Source organism: Sinohyriopsis cumingii, chromosome 6 (assembly GCF_028554795.1).
Source record: "Sinohyriopsis cumingii isolate HCF-2022 chromosome 6, ASM2855479v2, whole genome shotgun sequence".
NCBI classification, from domain to species: Eukaryota; Metazoa; Mollusca; class Bivalvia; order Unionida; family Unionidae; genus Sinohyriopsis; species Sinohyriopsis cumingii.
In genome coordinates this window covers 81224757-81243632 of record NC_142966.1, presented here as the reverse complement: position 1 = coordinate 81243632, position 18876 = coordinate 81224757, and the positions used below count along the sequence as shown (strand labels likewise).

The 18876-nt window shown below is 33.8% G+C and overlaps 1 protein-coding gene across 1 annotated transcript in view; it reads left to right on the top strand.

Annotated features, from left to right (window-relative positions):
* Positions 1 to 9790, top strand: part of LOC149797318 (uncharacterized) — a 79254-nt gene extending 69464 nt beyond the window's left edge. Inside the window, exons 9-10 of the mRNA XM_089960745.1 lie at positions 1492 to 1702; positions 9652 to 9790. Coding sequence (XP_089816871.1) covers positions 1492 to 1679 — 188 coding nt within the window. The 3' untranslated portion in view covers positions 1680 to 1702; positions 9652 to 9790. The remainder of the gene's footprint in view (positions 1 to 1491; positions 1703 to 9651) is intronic.
* The last annotated feature ends 9086 nt before the right edge of the window (positions 9791 to 18876 follow it).

The window sequence follows — 18876 nt, the reverse complement described above, 5'->3', positions numbered from 1 at the left end:
AGTTTCCATCACAAAAATATCTAGCAGTTGGACAGCTGATAAAATCAGAGACACGCCTAACAGTTGGACATATCACGTAAATATCAATTGGTGAGAAAATCTTCAAATTTTAAAATTATCGTCCTTTTTATTAAACATGATGTATAGATTAACAACCTGTTTCTCTGGCAAAATTATTCTAACCGAATTGTCCAAATTACTTCACTGACTCTGAGTTAGCTTTTGGGTTTTGACGTTCTTCAACAAGCTGAGTAGCCGTTAATGTGGAAGTGTGCTAATCGCAAAGTCACGCACGTAAATATTGTCGATTTTGTGCAGCATACGGTCACGAACTGTGTTGTGCGCGCTCACAAACACGCACACACATACACACAAAAAGAACAGATACAGAGCTAATATTTGTTTTTGTTTGTTTGTTTTTTTTAATTCCTACTTAAAGAAAAACAATGTTACTGTGTCGAAATGGGAAATATTATGACGAGCTTACTTACAGGTCTTAGAGCACTATAGTTTTTTCAAAGCTCATTACAAGCAATTAAATCGTCATATATTCTTCTAAATACACTTTAAAAAAAAGAAATTAGACATATATTTTAGACAGGAGAGAAAGAGTATAATAATAACGTGTTACCATTTATATGGTACAGACTTTTGAGCTATTTAATATATGTTCATTAGTTGTTTTACTTTTTAGATGTATCATAGATAACAACAAACAGCAAATATCATGAAGACAATGACGAAATGTTATTTTACGATTTATAAAAAAAACAGTTATGAACAAAATTGCACAATTAATTAATGCATAATTAATGTCTCGTTTATTTTGAGAATAGTAACTCTTGAATCAGATTAATGCTGTATATTTGGTATCGATGTATATTTTGACAGTATTTGTTTTTCAATCCATGCCTGATTTAAATCACTTGAGATCGGTGGAAATTGTTTAATAGCACGGAGCGATTTTAATTCACAATTGGGATTATTTACGAATTAAAACTAAATATCGGTGCTTTCTTTAAGGAACAAGAGATAATTTTAAAAATGGATAGAGCAAATCATAAGGATCTTGGTCATTTCTAGTCCCAAAAGATTTGTTCCATCAAATCGAAGTAGGCCGATATTCCCCGATATTTTGGGGAAAGAACTTACACGACTTCATGTAATTTTCGTTATGTGGCTCATTATACTTGATAAAACAAGCTATCTTGTGCGGTATCATAAAACAATGTTAATAATTTTGCAGCTATTATGTACCCATCTCTTGAAGACGAGCAATGTTAAATCAAGCAAGAACATTTTTCAGTTTATATTATTCAGGAAACATTCTATCCAGGCTGGTAGAAAATAAATGTCTGCCAGATGTATATGCATAGCAGAAGTACTCTAGTCCTTATTAAGGTGTGTGCTTGATCAGAATTATAGGGGAACTTGACCTAATCATTTCCATTTGAAATGAAGAAAAAAAATTGCACCAGTAATTTTCTGCAGGAACTGAGGAAGTAGAATCCGTGCTGTTGAACTACATCAAGCCCAAATGTAGCGCAGGAGGCTGGAATGTATCTGTCAACATCACACTTCTGCAAATATCCTATCCCAACTCATCTCCCAGTTCCATTATTTTCGGAGAAAACTCCTGTACGGGAAATTTGATACTCTTCTCTTCTTCTATGACTTAAATGCGTGCAGCACTAAAAAAACTGTAAGTCCCTTTAATTTGCAACAGCATTACTACGGAAGATCTAATTGACACTTTTCCTCAAATTGTATGAATTTCTGACATTGTGAATGAAAAATATTTCACAGCGTTTGTATGTATAGCTTGGAAATATTTTAATCTGCATAAAACCTTGATGTGTGCATAATCTTTGAAGTATGATGATTATAGACTACACTATATTAAACTGCAATTAAGCTATCAATTGAAATCGCACTTAGCAAGAAATATATTTGCTATATGTTAATGCAGAATTTTATAACGGACGAAATAAGATAATTATTCGCGCATTTTATCCATAAATGTTGTCCATAATGATCATATTTGAATAGAATATATCAAAAGATTTATATTCGACCCAAGTAATGTAAGATTAGTAACGCGATTACAATATTTAGTTTAAAAGAATTGAAGTAAAACAATGATGGACTTTCAATTGTAAAGAATTTATACTAAAATATACGGTTTTACATTATGCCTCTACTTTCTTGTCTGTCTGTCTGATTTGAATTTTTAACGTAGCTTTAACAATTTTTCAGTCATATGTCTCCAGTGTGGCAGTTTATAGTGATGTGTAGCACTGGGGCATCATGCCGCAGACATGTAGCATGATGTCCCACCCAGTCACATTATCCTGACACCAGGCCGACCAGTCCTAACACTAACCTCTTAATGCTGAGAGCCTAGCGAGATAGCTGTTAGTACCATTTTTGTAAGTCTTTGGTATGACTCAGCCGGGGATCTAACCCACGACCTCCAGCATCCGAGGCGGACGCTCTAACCACTAACCACTAGCCCACCGGAGCGGTCTACTTTCTTGTAGATTGCACAATTTGAATTGTCACTATAATTAAATTCTGTTTATATAAACCAATGGGCTTCATTTAAGTTGCTGTATTGTAATAGTCTAATCTCATTTTCCTATAATTTTAAAAATATATACTTTGTTTTTGTCAACTATGATATAGATTACATTAGAAAATCATGCCATTAAATTCCAATGCATGTTTCATGACTGGTTTAGTTGTACATAGTCATCATACGAAAATCATACCATGATTATTTTTCAAAACGCCCATTTGACCGTCTAGCTGGTTGCGGGAGAATGCGGGAGGTTGCGGGTTCGAAACCAGCTGAGTCATACCAAAGACTTATTTTTTTTTTTAATGATACTAGCAGCTGCATTGCTTGTCGCTCAGCATTAAAAGATTAGTGTTAGGACTGGTGTCAGGGTAATGTTACCGGATGGGACATGATGCAACATGTCTGCGGCATGATGTCCCAGTGCTAGACATCATAAGCTACCTCGCTGCGGACATCGTAGCCAATTATTATAGCTACGCTAAAAATCCAACAGAAAAACACACACAAATGCCTATTTCATCACGATGTTTGTATACTGTGTCTTGGCCATATTAAAAACATCTGACAGTGATATTCACATGCCTTTATTTTCACGGTTTATTTGTAGTGTGACGTAGGCATCTTCAGATAATTATACCATGATTTTCAAATGCTTATGTCATCACTGTTATGTGTGACATAGAAATAATTAATTTGTTCTCTTCATTGCTATTCCGGCCATCTAAATGCATTCTTACGACCGAAGACTTTACGAGCTGACCCATTAGTTACATATATGATTAACGAAAAACTGCAAAACATAAAAACGTTGTCATATTTTAATGACACCATATTTTCAGTTGGTTTCCAACAATTAAAAGAATCATGATATCCGTTTTATTTCACAATTTCATATTTTGTAACAGTAATATTTGTAGCTTTCATTCTTTCCAGTCCTGTATAAATTCTCTTTGTTTTGTTGTGTATAACAATAATTTCGCCACGTAAAATATTTTCCAGTATTCTGTCTCTTTCAGTCCTCAAATCTGCACACATATGGATCGCCATTAATCGCACTCTAAATTATGAAACGTCTTCTGTGAAAACATGTCTGGATCCTTGTAAAATGAAAGACGATAACAACTGCAAAACACACTCCATCAGATCGTTGCCTGTACCTTAAACTAGTACACAACGACTAAGAACCCTATAGTTTACAGATAAAATTATTGCATCAAACAGTTTCATAAGCATTTACTAAAATATCAGAATAAATTTATTAAAAACCTCGACCCAATAAAGCTACAAAAATATTTTTTTAAAAAGGAAAAAATCAAGATGATAGTTATACTAACGTATATCATATTGTTTTAAGAGAAAATTGTAAATACAGAAATCAAAGTAAGATCGTTTAAATTGTAAATATAAAGATCCTCCATATTATGAATGTAATTTGAATTATAGTTATCCATAATACATTCCACGTGTTATTTACATCTTGCCAAGTTATGAATTCCATCCAAGTATAAAGACGTGATTAAAACAAAGTATCAAGTTCCAAATAATGATAGAATACATATTTCATTTAGAATTTTGAAGTTTCTACATTTCAAAATTGGAAAAGAAAGCTTTATAATTCATTTCGATTCACCAATAGTGATAGGTTAGTAGTATATGGGGGCCATTGGGGATCTATGAGACTTCTCCTGTTAGAAGAGGTGGTTTGCACTATAGGGTAAATGGGAATTTAACATGGGAATGTCACCTGGGGTTCAATGGGAATTGAACATTGGTGACTTAATGGGGCTTATAGGATCAAAACTCTTTATAGGGTGAAATTTATTAATAAAGACAAAGGGTCAATAGGAACAAACATGTATACACAGAAACAAAAAATGTACATCCAAACAAAGAAGATGGAAACACACAGAAAAGAGGATAGAGATGTTCCAAAGAAAAAATCACCGACAGAATAGAGACTAAATAGAAAAGTCTATTATATGGATACAAAACATTTATTCAAATATATACATGGGCTCTCCGGCCTGTGCTTTGGTCTAAGCACTGTCCATTTAATAGATTTGGACATGGAACGAACCTATTTACAAGTTATATATTTCTTGGTTCTAGAAACTACTTTTGACAATTAAAGTTCATGCCTTCAAAAAGGCATATACAACGTATTCGCATTTCGTTAAAGAATGACATTTTTTCTTACTACAATTAGTGTCCATTTTTAATAAAAAGGTAAATCAAGAAACAACGGATCAAATACAACAAAGTTCGTGCTTTTCTTTTTATCCGCCACACACGTTGTTTAAATCTGGTCAGCTACCACTTGCGTCCCAGCGTAGATGTTTCCCATCACGTACCCATTTTCATTTGTAGATATGTTGGTATATCCATCGTGATAGGTACTCTTATCGATAAACAGATCAATGGAAGTCATTATCTTCTTCCCATGGAGGTACGACATATCTCGTCCTAAATTTTATCGAAGTCTCTGTCAGAATCGTTTGGATGCTAAATTACTCCATTAGGTCTACTGAATTCGTTTCTTTCTTGGACGCACTTTGCTGTGACTGTATGGTGGTGAAAGAAGTCAATGATGTTTGTTCCTTCTCTTTCTTCATCTGCGTAGTTATTCATCTTTTTCGGTGTTTTTTCCTGCAATGAAGTGTGGTTCATGTGCCGAAACTTGTAACGAAGACCAACCTTGTCAGCACACTCTGGAAGAACGCGCATTGACTGGAACATGGGTCAGCGTGGAATTGTTTAAAGCTCTGGACCTGGGATACCAGTTGTTATAAGTGCACGAAATTTACCACTTTCCCAAGACAGAACAAATCACAAGGATGACGAGACCCAGAAAGCCATTTTCACGGACTCCGTGAATGCCTTTTTGAAACTGAAACAAGAAGCTAGCGGATATCCTTCCTGGTGCTAAACTCCCGAAGACCAAGATAAATTCAAAGAGAAATACTTTGACCAGGAGGGCATCAATTTAGCCCACACTGAGAAAAACGAAGGTAGGCGATCGTTTGCTAAAGTGATGTTGAATTGCTTGTGGGGGAAAATGGCACAACGACCGTGTTTACCCAAGACGAAGTATTTAACAGAACCTTCTCACTACTTCCAGATGATTCACGACAAAATCAGAGACATGAAATACGTGGACCTCGTTCGTGAAGGCTTAATTTTAGTCAATTACGAAGAAGAACTTGAGTTTGTAGAGCCTAACGAATTTGGAAATATCATTATTGCGGCCTACGTGACAGCCCATGTTCGTTTAAGACTGTACTAAGCCTTACACCAGCTATGAGATCACATCCTGTACTTTGACACGGACAGTTGCATCTACAGTCATCGTCCTGATGATCATCGTTATCCTTAAATCGAAGGAGATCGTTTAGGAGCCAGGACGGACGAGCACCACGACGACAAGATTCTAAGTTTGCTAGTGGCGGTCCTAAAAATTACGGCTACGAATACCTGGACAAACAAGGAGAAGTGCACACCGAGTGTAAAGTGAAAGGATTGACAATAAATCATCGCACTAGTCAAGTTGTGAACTTTGGCGTGCTGAAAGAAGCGTTGCAACCATCCTCTTTTAATGGAAGTCCCATAGACCGCCAACTGCCCTCATATATTACTTAGGTTTATTAGTAATTACTAAGAGGCACATGCATGGAAGGGAAGTCAAAAGTAATACTGAATGTGGTGATGTACCAAAGGTCTTGAATGAGCTGATGTACCAACATTTTTGATGTGTCAGAAGGTCTTGGAATGAATTCACAATAATCCGAAGCAGTGATTGTGTACAAAATATCAATTAGCAATGTGTAATTCCAATGAATAATAGTTCAAATTATACCTGAACACAACAAACAAAAAATTCCACACACTGAATTTAAATGAAGAGTTAATAATTTTGTCTATCTCATTCTTTCATAAAATCTTAAGACGGAATATAATGACCAGAATGCTAATTAAACTTTCTCATACAAAGATTCTAAGTTTGTAAACATGGTTGTACCTTGAACTAAAACATCAGTAAACAGATAAATAAATTGATAAGAGTCAGGTGAGCCTTAACTACTCTACACTTAATCACAACGTTCGAGCGCACAAAATAAATATAATATAAATAACACACACTCCATAAAGAAAATTGAAGATGTATACAATATATCTTTCTTTCACATATTAGTCAAATATACGTATGATACTGTAATACTTCAAATTACATAGGAAGGCTGTTTATTAACGACACAAACTATACATAAATCAATATAGTACTTCTATAATCGTGAGAGTATATCTGCAGTTAGATTACCATGATGTAACTAATGTAAATGTTGTTTTTCAGCAGCATCAATCTCCATGCAAACAATATCTGATTTTGATTTTTCATTTTGTTACTGAGAGTAAGGGAGTTGTGGTCACTGAATGTAATAATCGAAAAAGGAGTTAAGCTGATATACACGTCAAACTGTAACAAAGGCTTTGCTACTTCCAATTCCATCTGGTTTTCAACTGCAATTCATTTATTATCCCATCAAAACCAGAGACATGCTTACTATTCAAACATAAAAATTATGATCCATATTTTCCTTTCCCACCAAATGCTGAACCAAAGTATTGTTTATTTCTTGCCTTGTTAACGATACTTTTACTTCCGAAATAACCAAATATCTGGCAAGTTCAGGCAAATCGTCTTTTTCCATAGACTATAACCGCTTCTGAGTAGGATTTGAAACAATGTTCACTACTTTAGCGGACATTGTCTATCCTTGCTGGTTTCGCCAAAGATTTATTATATGTGTGAAATTAACCTCTTTACCAGGCAAAATAAAAAGTCCTCAAAATGTAAATTTAAAGTTTTAAATACAATGTTCATATCTCTGAAATGTTTGAAAGCAATTCAGGTCCCGGATGAGCCCCCAATTATGTTACGACTCATTGGTCTTAAACTTTGTAACAGAAAGAAGGAAACCAACAATTTTAGTAAAATCAAGAAATAAATATATTTCTTTTCGTTACAAAGTGAAAATATATGAGGAACGTATATGATTGTGAATTTAATCCCAAATAATCCTAAATGGTATATTACAAGTCCAAAACGCACAGACTGTTTTGAATGAATTCTAATAATCTTGAATGTTCGATATACCATAATGATATTTTCCAGAATGTCTTCGATAGAGTCTTCAATAATCTGAAAGAAGTGTTTCTGTCCTAAAACATCAATGAGCACTTTGTAATGCCAATGAATAATTTAAATAAATAGTTCCTCTTAAATTATATCTCAGCACAACAGTAAATGATTCCACTGACTGAACTTAAAACAGGAAAGAAGACTTTGTTTACAACCTCTATTATATAAATACTATCAAATGACCCATGACGCAACATTATGCCCTGGATGTGGGTCATTTTTAATGAAAAAACTTCAAGCATTGTCAACAATATCGCTTCCTGAACATTCTATGGTCGTTATCAAGGCTAGGTCTTGAACTCAAATTCAAGTAAACATCTTTTTAAAAAAAATGATTATAGTCTGGTATGCCAAAAGTCTACTCTCAACCACGGGCACAAATCGAGCACACAATGTAAATTTTATATATATATATATATATATATATATATATATATATATATATATATATATATATATATATATATAACTCTTGAACTGTAAAAACACACTGTGTAATAGTTGTTTTGTTTTTAACCTGACCACCTCCTATACTAATAACGCCTGATCTGATGATTTGATTTAACTTTATAATACCTTCCTCTGTCAATCCATTGCTGCTGTGCAGACCAATAATGAGTCCAGTCAATAAACTAATCCGTATAAACATTATTATCGCAAAAAAACGTCAATCACCAATTTCTTCATCGATGACATAATTCATGTACCCATTAGTTACATCCAATCATTATTATTTTTCAATTACAACTATTTAATTAACTCATTTTAGCTAAAATGAGTATGTGTGATTTTTATGTTGAAAGATTCGGCTTAGATAAGATATATCTTTTATCGTTTTATTTTTGTTTGGAGACCATTTGGTAGTTTTTTAAATTAAACTGAATTAGATATTCATGGCGGCATAGAAAATAAATTGTAAGGTTGCAAAAGTTATAAAACATCATAAATTTGTAACTATAAAACCACACGGTTCAGGCATGTTTTGAGGTTAAAACACAAGTAAAGGTGAACCTTTATTAGTTCTAAAAATCGTGATATTTGTGTATTAGTATATACCCGACGTCATCTGTGCTGCTTAAAAGTAAACGATGCCGTATTTTAAGACTGATGTTTATCTACTTATGATTGTACTCAACATTTCTAGTAGTAAGTATTACTTCAGGCATCCGAAATGTACTCGAAATTTGCATATTCATCCTCTTTCATTCTTCAGAATAGTTTCAAATAAATTTTGGAGTCAAGTTAAGTTGTGACTATCGGGAGCTTCAGAGCGAACCGGATTGTCAAAGCTAACTACTGACTCAACGTTGGACAAATGACGACTTGTGAATGGTGTTCTGCATAGCATAGTTATAAAACCTTTAACATCTCCTCCAGACTTCAATATTTGGGAGAAGAAAAAAGAGATAAAACATTTACTTTTTTATGTAAAGTTACTCAGTAAGAATTTATATTGTAAACCTAAGATCATACAAATTTTAAAGTTTACGTCACGCAAGGTGAAAAGTTTGCACGTCGGACTTTATCATCAGGTTTAAAATCTTCCTTCATGTTTCAGCAAATGCATGAATTTTCCAGACTATGTATAATTCCTATATCATTAGAGAATTAGGTTTAGTTGTGTGATGCTGAAAAATATGGGGATATGAACTATTTCCGTCTTTAAAAAGTAAATATAGAATCACTCATACAAGTATGCTATCTATTTGGACACTTTTTGTGACAGTGAATGTTTTTATTTTTTATGCTGGTCTATCAGCATAATAGTATTTCTGATATCTCGAGGTAACTCATAATGATGTAAGTCATCTGCAAGTCATATTTTCTCGAGTCAGCTTCTTAAGTACAAATAATCTTTTAACCTGTGTTTCAGGAGACAATGAACTCCCTCCGGTACAGCAACTCCCTGTTGTATCCCTTCCTTAACCCTGATCATCCTTCTGTCATTAGAAGTTATAACTGGACAATTGACCTTGTCTGTGATCGTGACAGTACCGGCTCCTTCATAGCAAGCATTTCACACAGTATCCAGCATGGACAGAACTCACAGTTTAACATTAGAAATCACTATGACCTCAATATTTCCTTCTTCAGTGATCCAAATTTTATGCATGAACTCCCAGGAAGCCCTCTCCAAGTGAATGTGGGCACAGACGTATACGTCAAGGTCTTCACTGACGCCGGTGACTGGGACGTCAAAATGAGGCTCCATACATGCTACGTTAAGCCTTACACAAACTCATCCGACTCCCAGTTGTTCTATCTCCTACAGAATGGGTACGTGTATTTTTAAATTCAGAACGAAATTACGAATCTGGCAAATCTATATAGATGTTTTGATCCAGTTTAAATGCTTATTGCGACGATAAATCGCAATTTGTCAGTGTTCGAGTTATAAAAACTTCAAATAACAAGAATATAAACATATTAATAAGTGTCATTATAAAAGGTCAATACCTAAATTATATGTAGAAAAGAAACAAATATTGATCCACTACGAGTTTTCAAATAACCTTTCCAAAACATCCGTGAAAAGTCTTCTAAATCAAGAAGAGAAATCCACATTTTTAATTTTTGTTATACTAAATATATCTAATTGCTGATAAAATGTTCCGATAACTACTGTGGATGCCAAGAAAAACCTTCGTAGGTTACACTGCGAAATATAATGACTGTCTACCTATACAGGCCCTTTTCGTCCAGAAAGTACTCCGTATAACATTTTATTTCGTGTTTTTCACTTGGGTAAATTGAATCAGAATTTGTAGTTGAATTACTGTTTCAGACTACAATTTTCTAAAACAATTTCATTCCTGACGACTTCCCGCATCTGTTCTAATGCAAAGGAGCATGATTCTCTAGTGCTGCGTGGCGATTATGTTACAGTATGGACTTTTGTTAAATAGGCAGAAATGGCTTCCCTTCAGTCGTGATAAGAAGTTGTCTTTATAAATTGGAGCTAACAGATATAACAGGGTATAGGGCTGGAGTCAAGACATATTTAACGTTTATTGAATAACTATTTGTGTATGTTTTCTTCTCGGCAGGTGCGAGGTAGATGCAAATATCCATATAATCTCTCAATCAACGCACGAGACGAAGTTCGTATTCCGAGACTTCGAGTTACCTGCGAACCACAATGACCCGCATCTATTCTGCGAGGCCAATTTCTGTCCGGCTACCAACTACACTCCCCACTGCCAACAGGCTTGTACGCCGGGCACTACACGCCGGATCAGACGGAATACTGGCATGCATTATGCCCAAGTCTCCAAAGAGATTATTTTCATACATTAGTTTTAATTGCAATGTTAATGACCTTGCTTGTGACCATATATTTAATCAGAGCTTTTAATGAGTGAATGAATGCAACCTGATTCAATTTCAGAACAAATGTACGACAAAGAGAATAATTCATTTTAGTTACTGCATCCTTTATGTTTTAAACGAAGTTAGACTTTTCGCACATATTATATTGAAGCAACTGAGGCGATTATTTTTATTTGCTTGGCAAAATCTAACATTGTCAGTTAATTCTCATCTCAGAAGAAGCCTCGTGTAATCATATCAGGCACAGAAAATACAGGCGAAGTATTTTTGTAACAGTATCGATGAATAAAGTAAGCTGCATGCATCTTTTACGTATGATGTCCTTTTCTTCGGGCTGTAAACAGTTGTGCAGGAAAGCACATGCCTGGCTATATTACACAAGATCTTTATGTGCAAGATACATTTATGACATGTGGAAAGTTTTCAACCAGTAACATGTTCTCATTGCTGTCCAAATGTACATCTATGATATGGATACTGCACGCACACACAAGCACACACACACAAACACACACACACACACATAACACATATAACACAGACACACACTTGAAAGTCCAACTACATAGGGCCATTTGTAGCCCCTGCTGTTTTCAACAATCCAAACTTTATTAGTTTCTCTTTAGTCTTGTTCAGAAAGTAAATCCATGTTTCAGCACATGTGACAATCTCATTCAAATGGTTCTGGTTAGTCTTCGTATGCTTAGCGAGTACCTGTTTGACAACTACATCCCGAGTTTGTTTATAATCAATAAATGCGGGACCCATCTTGTACAAACATTTCTGAACTTGAAATGATTCTTCAGTCTATTAAAAACAGGTGACGAATTAAAGCCCGTGATAACAGAAATATATTTTGTACAGAGCATCTTTATCGATTGCCCCTTCACACTAGATGTTTTCCTCTCTCAGTCATTGTTTACAAAGAGCGCCCTGATTCACGATAAGCTCTTTGCTGCGTAGTAGCTCAATTGTTCTCTTTCTATGGTACTTAGTACATATAGGCGCTCAGCATTAAGAGGTTAGCGTTAGGACTGGTCGGCCTGGTGTTAGGATAATGTAAACTGGGTGGGACATAATGCTACGTATCTTCGGCATGATGTCCCAGCGCTAGACATCACTTTAAATTGCCACATTGCAAACAGCAAACATGGCAGCGATATGACTGGAAAATTGTTAAAGCTATGTTAAAAATCTAAATCACACACACACACACACACACACACACACACACATATATATATATATATATATATATATATATATATATATATATATATATATATATATATATATATATATATATATATATATATATATATATATATATATATATATATATATATATATTTATATATATTAAAAATAACATGGCATTTAGAGTGTTGGCATAAAGCAAATTGATATATCAATACTATTTGTATATCAAACTGTGATCCGCAGATGGCGCAATAATAAGAAAATATATCCATTATTTCAACTGCAGGCCTATAGATCAATGATGAACTTGCACTCATTAATAATTAATGACGATAAAAGTATTAATAGTCCCCGTTTTCTAAATGAATTTAACATGGTACATAATTTCATCGCAATCCTTTTTTCTTCCATCCCCCTCTCCCCTATCATGCGTAAGGGGCAACATACGCAGAAATATTTAGTGAGAGAGAAAAACAATTTGGGTTGAATGAAAACATTAAAACTGAACTTGAACCAAGTAATCTAAAAGAATAAGGTTCATCGTAACGGTATGCTTACACTTTCCTTGAGATCTATCTACACTGTTCATAATATTAATGATACATAGTTGCAATAGCCTGTAGACACTATCAGTTAAATTTGTCGGTTACGAGGCACACATACTGGAAGGTATTTAATGCTTTATTGTTGTTGTTGTTGTTGTTTTTGTTTCTTTAACCTATTATAATGTTCTAAAAATCGATTATTATTATTAATTAAATATGAAAATGTCCAAACCTCATCCCTCTCTCTCTCTCTCTCTCTCTCTCTGGACCATCGTAGCACGACACGGGTGAAAGCATTGGGGATTTACGCTTTTGTCATACGACGATGTCTTTGGACTAATGAATGATGGTAAAGTTAAATCAGAAACAGAGAGAGAGAGAGAGTATTATGATCAGTAGCAATGTTAATTAAAACAGAATAATGACTTAGATCAACTGCAAATTCATTAAAATAGTTTAATTACCTCTTGTCGGTTCGTCATGTCGCGTAGTTTCTATTCCACGCTAATTTCCATACGCCAGTAAGTGAATGCTTGAGCGTTTAGTGTGCACAAGAAGCCAACGTGTTTGTAGTGTTCTACTTTCTTCATAAAAACAATCTTTCATGTTTAAATCATAAGTGTGTCTTATATTGATTTAATCAATTTGTAAATAAAAATTGAAACTTAAAAAGAAAATAACCAACTTGTCAATTTGCAAATGTAATTGTGAACAACAAGAAAAGGCACGTTTTGTATGATTGTGGTAAGAAGTCATCCTCCGTAATTCACAAAATACTGATTCTATAAAAAGAAAGAAAAGAAAGAAAACAAAAGTAGTCCACTTAATACAATGTCACTTGAGAACGTGTTATTAGCATGATATACACGATGAGAATTTTATGGGTTTTTTTTTCCAGTATGCAATTTTTAATTTTAATAAAAACCGTTTAGTACTTACGTATGTTTTTATTTATTAAAGATTGAAATAACAACTATAATGTGTCTTGCATGAATGTCCGTCTAGATAAATATTGTAACTGACGTAAACACTGATTATAAATAAATGATAAAGTTTGTTTTCGTTTATTAAATTTTGACAATAGTGATATAAATTTCACAATTATTAAATTATGGAAAATATTTAAGTTTCAATAAATAACCAAATATGACTGAATATTAAAGAGTATTTCCATTTCCTTTGCTGCTATCAAAATATTTGAGTACGTGGAGAAAAAGATATATGAATATGTAATGCATTTTGATCTCCATGCTTTCTGTGATTTTTTTCAATATCATATGGATCGGGTTAGGTTGAAAAATTGTTTGAACCCAAGAGATATTTAATGCATGCCCTTAAAACCAAAGTCATACCAAAGGCTTTTTCCTTTGGTCCCAACTGTGTCCCATTAAGGACAATGTTTGATCACCTACAGCGCGTTTCTCTTGACGTACCTGTTATTACATACTGTCAACCGCCCCTTCCCCCTTTTTCTTTTAAAATCTTGTTATGACTGATTTAATCAGGAGCGTTGGGTAAATACTACTATTCAGAGTTCAGTGAAACTTAATATTAAGTTAAGTACTCGAGGGTAAATCGTTTTATATTTTTTCGAAAAGTGTCATCAACTTGATGGCAGAGAAACGTCTTAAAATTTTGAAGGCGTTTGATAAAATTGTTCTTTTGACGGCACTTTACTAAGGTAATTATCAGATATGGAAACATTCACACATTTGAAACTAAGTATTTAGACTGTATCGTTGATGTTTATATGCCAAATAATGTATTGGTTGATAGGGTACATTAATTAAACTTAATCCGTCTTCCTTAGTATTGACTTAAATACCATGATAATTTAGTCCAGAAATATGTCAAAATTAGGTCACGCCATCATCAACATATGCAAAGTAGACACTTGTTGGTACAAGATGGATAAAGAAAATGTATTACTTTCAAGTAAGGGTTTTGTTTTGTTTTGTTTTGTTTTGCATAAAATGTATGATGACATATATGACTGGTCTGTTTTAACTTTTAGCTGAACAATTATAATTATTTAAAAGTGAAGGATATATTTCCACTTTAAGTCGCATTTATCCATATTAAGATTTTCTTTTTCTGTCTCTTTTGTGTGTTGTGGGACTGTTGTCTAAATAACTATTGAGGGTTTATTTTCCATGTATTAGGAAGGAAACATGCTCTATATGGGTAGTAAGACTTTGATCAACTTCCCCATGTAAAGGAACAAATATTATTCATAATTGAAACATTATTACGTTATAGAGTATTTACAATTTTATTGGAGCTAACAATTACGCACACCTTGTTTTTAGATATCTCCCGTTGCCATGAGCAGTAGCATTAATGAAAGCGTCTCACTTAATTTGTGTACATCATGTCCATGAAACCGCTTGATAAAATCTTCTTGCTGTTGTATAAATTCTGCTTAAGGTATTACTCAGTAATTGGTCGAATTTGATGTGCAGCAAAACTCAAAGGCATAAGACAACTCTGAATATGTTATATTTCAAGAAGCTACTCGTGTCTTATACCTTATACCTTAAATGTGAAAGGAAACGTTTATGGAAGAAACTCAGATCTGTCGACCAAACATTTTCTCAAACTAGAATCCTTCAGAAATTATAAGATTCTCGTTAACTTCACTCGTTTTCAATATATCTTCTTAATCTAAAATTTTCTCCTTATGCATAACTTCATACGCTTAAAAAATTGTGTGAACCTTTTAACTCCGTGTTTTATCAAATCCTTAATGGATATATCTTGCAATGAAGATTTTCAAAGAGTTTAAGTTTTGTTGATCTTGGGGTCTATTACAGGTGAAGAAAGCGCATGAAATTCTCATATGACTGTGTTTACTTCAAGTGTGTTCGACCTATATTTGTAATCCTTTTAACCCGTATCTCTGAAACACAGTGCTTTTTTTTACAGGAGTCACAACATATCAAATTTTCAATTACCTTAGTCATATTTAATACGTTACTATTAAACTGTATACAATGTTTTATTCAAGCTGATATTTTTATTAAGCATTTTATTTTATTCTCCCGCACGTTGGGTACATCTACTTTTATCAGTACTAGCGCCATCAAAAATAGTTCACAAGGACCTGCTTTTAAAGCTTCAGTGTCTTCAACTGTGTTGGGAACATTTGTAGCAGACAATGACCTTTCCAGTAATACAATTAGCTGACATTATACAGATTAAATATTTAATATAGAATTAATACTATATTGAATATTAAACATGTCATATCACGGTTACCATATTTAAACACGGCCTTGTAATCAGTCACAGGATAAGTTCTCTTTTCCTCATTTCATTTATGTATTTAACCTTTTCTCAACAGCAATCTCCCGTACATTGCTAAAATATATCCTTCACGTCGCTGATTGCTTAATGGAAAATACATTGTATTTTAAATTGAAGCTTTTATCAAAACCAAATATAACCTAATACAATTCCCCTTCCATAATGATGATGGTAATTCTCTGTAGATTTGTACATAAACAGGAACATTACCACTTATTAAACAGAATGTGGTTATTTCATGTGTTGAAGACAATAAATGGTCATTATATTGAAGGTAGAACTTTAAGGTGTTTAGACTCGTGCCAGTTGCCACCACACAATCAACCAGTCTTTCTGTTGTCGTCGTCATTTTCCCCATTGAGGACTTCTGTTCGTCCACGAATATTAGAGCACACCGATTAGTTGAACTAGTAATTTAAAGCAACCAGTGAAGAAACACGGAACACTTTTGATATAAAGTTTTCGTGTGTCATCAACTGCCATTGAAACAATAATATCATTAACGAATTTATCGATACGTAGTTTTCTCCTATAAGATCTTCCTTTTTAACTTAACTAAGAGCGATTCTAATTTTTTTCTTGAAATCAGACTTCGTGTCATTTTTTATTATGCTATTATCACAAATAAACAAAGGAAGCGTATCCTCCAAACTCAGACGTCTGGATATAACTTGAAAACGGCCAGAAGGCTATTAAACAATGACCCCATGAACAATAATTTTCTTCCGTTTTGCACAACCATAACACCGACACAGTTGGGTGCATTAGGGATCTTCATTACCTTGCTATTAGTTTGTTTGTTTCGTATTTTTTATACAAATATTTCAAGTCTTTATGCGCCTTGACACAATATAAACTGGAGATATATCTATTGCTAAAACATTCTGAAACTTCTCCGATTGGAATGGGCATTCAAACTGAAGAAAAAACATGCGTTCCGCTATCTTGGACACATTTTTTTCACTGCAATTTTGTCTCAAAATTGTTCATGGTACCCGCACTTAAAATATATACCAAAGCGGGCATTGAAGACTGTCGCGTAATTTCCAAACAAACACGTTAATTACTGCTACCAAGCCAGGTTTTCTTTCCGATTCCAAATCCAATAGTTGTCCGTTGCCATGAAATAGCCTTTAAAGTTTTTTTTATGATTATTTTATGGCGGCATAATTCAGCTAACTATTCTCGCCGTTGGCACATTAAGTTGGTTATCTTTTCATTAGTCTGTATGGATCTGCATGGTTGGTTTCCTGTCATTTTCATTTCGGCTACATAAGCATGCATGAATCTGTAGCTTGAAATAACTGTTGTAAGCGTTAGACATTGTCTCATAAACTATCTGTAAGTGGTTATGGTCTCGATATGTTATTCCGTTCAAAGTAGGCAAAATAAAATTCAAAAGAAAAGACAGGAGTTTACTTACGTATGTAAATTCCGCTGAATTTGTGAAATTTGTTAGTAACATACTCGAGGTTTATCGAACGTTCACGCATTCCTTCCGCTATTTCTTGCTTGATGTGCAAAAATGTAATCTGAATTCCTGTCGCATATCGTTAACCAGTGAATATTTACGTGTTGTGTAAAACGTACCTCCGATTTTCACAACTATTATGGTACTAAAGTATTGAAAATTAGAATTGTAATTGGTTCCGTTGATATTTTAATGGTTTAAGTGTCATTAGCAAACTGTTTTCATTTCACTAGGATATTAGTAAATATAATGCGAATATGACACTTTAATATGCTGTATTAAATTCAAAGCAAGAACAGAATCAAGTAAAGGAGTTGTTTGCGTACGGCTCTCCTTGGTCCGATTCATAATCTATTTGCTAATTCCTTGTTCCGTAACTTGTTGGTAGAACTTCATAAACAATGATGCCCATTAAATATTATTTGCTCATATAACTGTTGCTATCATTTAATATGCTAGACAGAGTGCATGTCATAATTATTCTCTCGTTTGTATTAAAATATAAATCAATTAATCATTAGTATATGTACCTTTAACACTAACTTCGTTACCAAGAACCTGACTAAAATTAATAAATGGTCTCCAAACTAATAATTGAATTCAACGTGGTTAAACATCAGCCAGAACTGAGTGTCACGTTATTGTTAACATATATATATATATATATATATATATATATATATATATATATATATATATATATATATATATATATATATATATATATATATATATATATATATATATTACATAGCAACGGAGGATTGCATTGGGAAGAGGTTCTGGAAATTTTAGCATCACGTGTAATTATCAGAATACACATTGTTACGATGTCATACAGGGTGCTTTTTCTTTCTTACCATGGATGAAAAAATGAGGTCCCAATCGCTACTCTGCGGCTCGTTGTGCTGCACCCAGTGACCACCCGACTGGAATTTGTTCGCCTCCAGATATTGACAGAGGTCAAAGAGAGACAGATTTTGGACTTAAACACATTCCTCCTACCACCACGACTATCAATCAATTTGCTTTGAATAAGATACTGTTACATATATTTAATTTAGATTGTGCGCTTGATTTTTGCCTACCTGATTGTTGTCATATTGGTAATTGAGAGTCGTGAATGGGTTTTGACTACCTAAATTTTTTTCCCATAGTTTTTAGTAATAAATAAGATGTTGCCTTCAAGAGTTGGTGGAATGCTCTATCGGAAATGGTTTTCTGAGGCAACCTATTGCGTTGTACG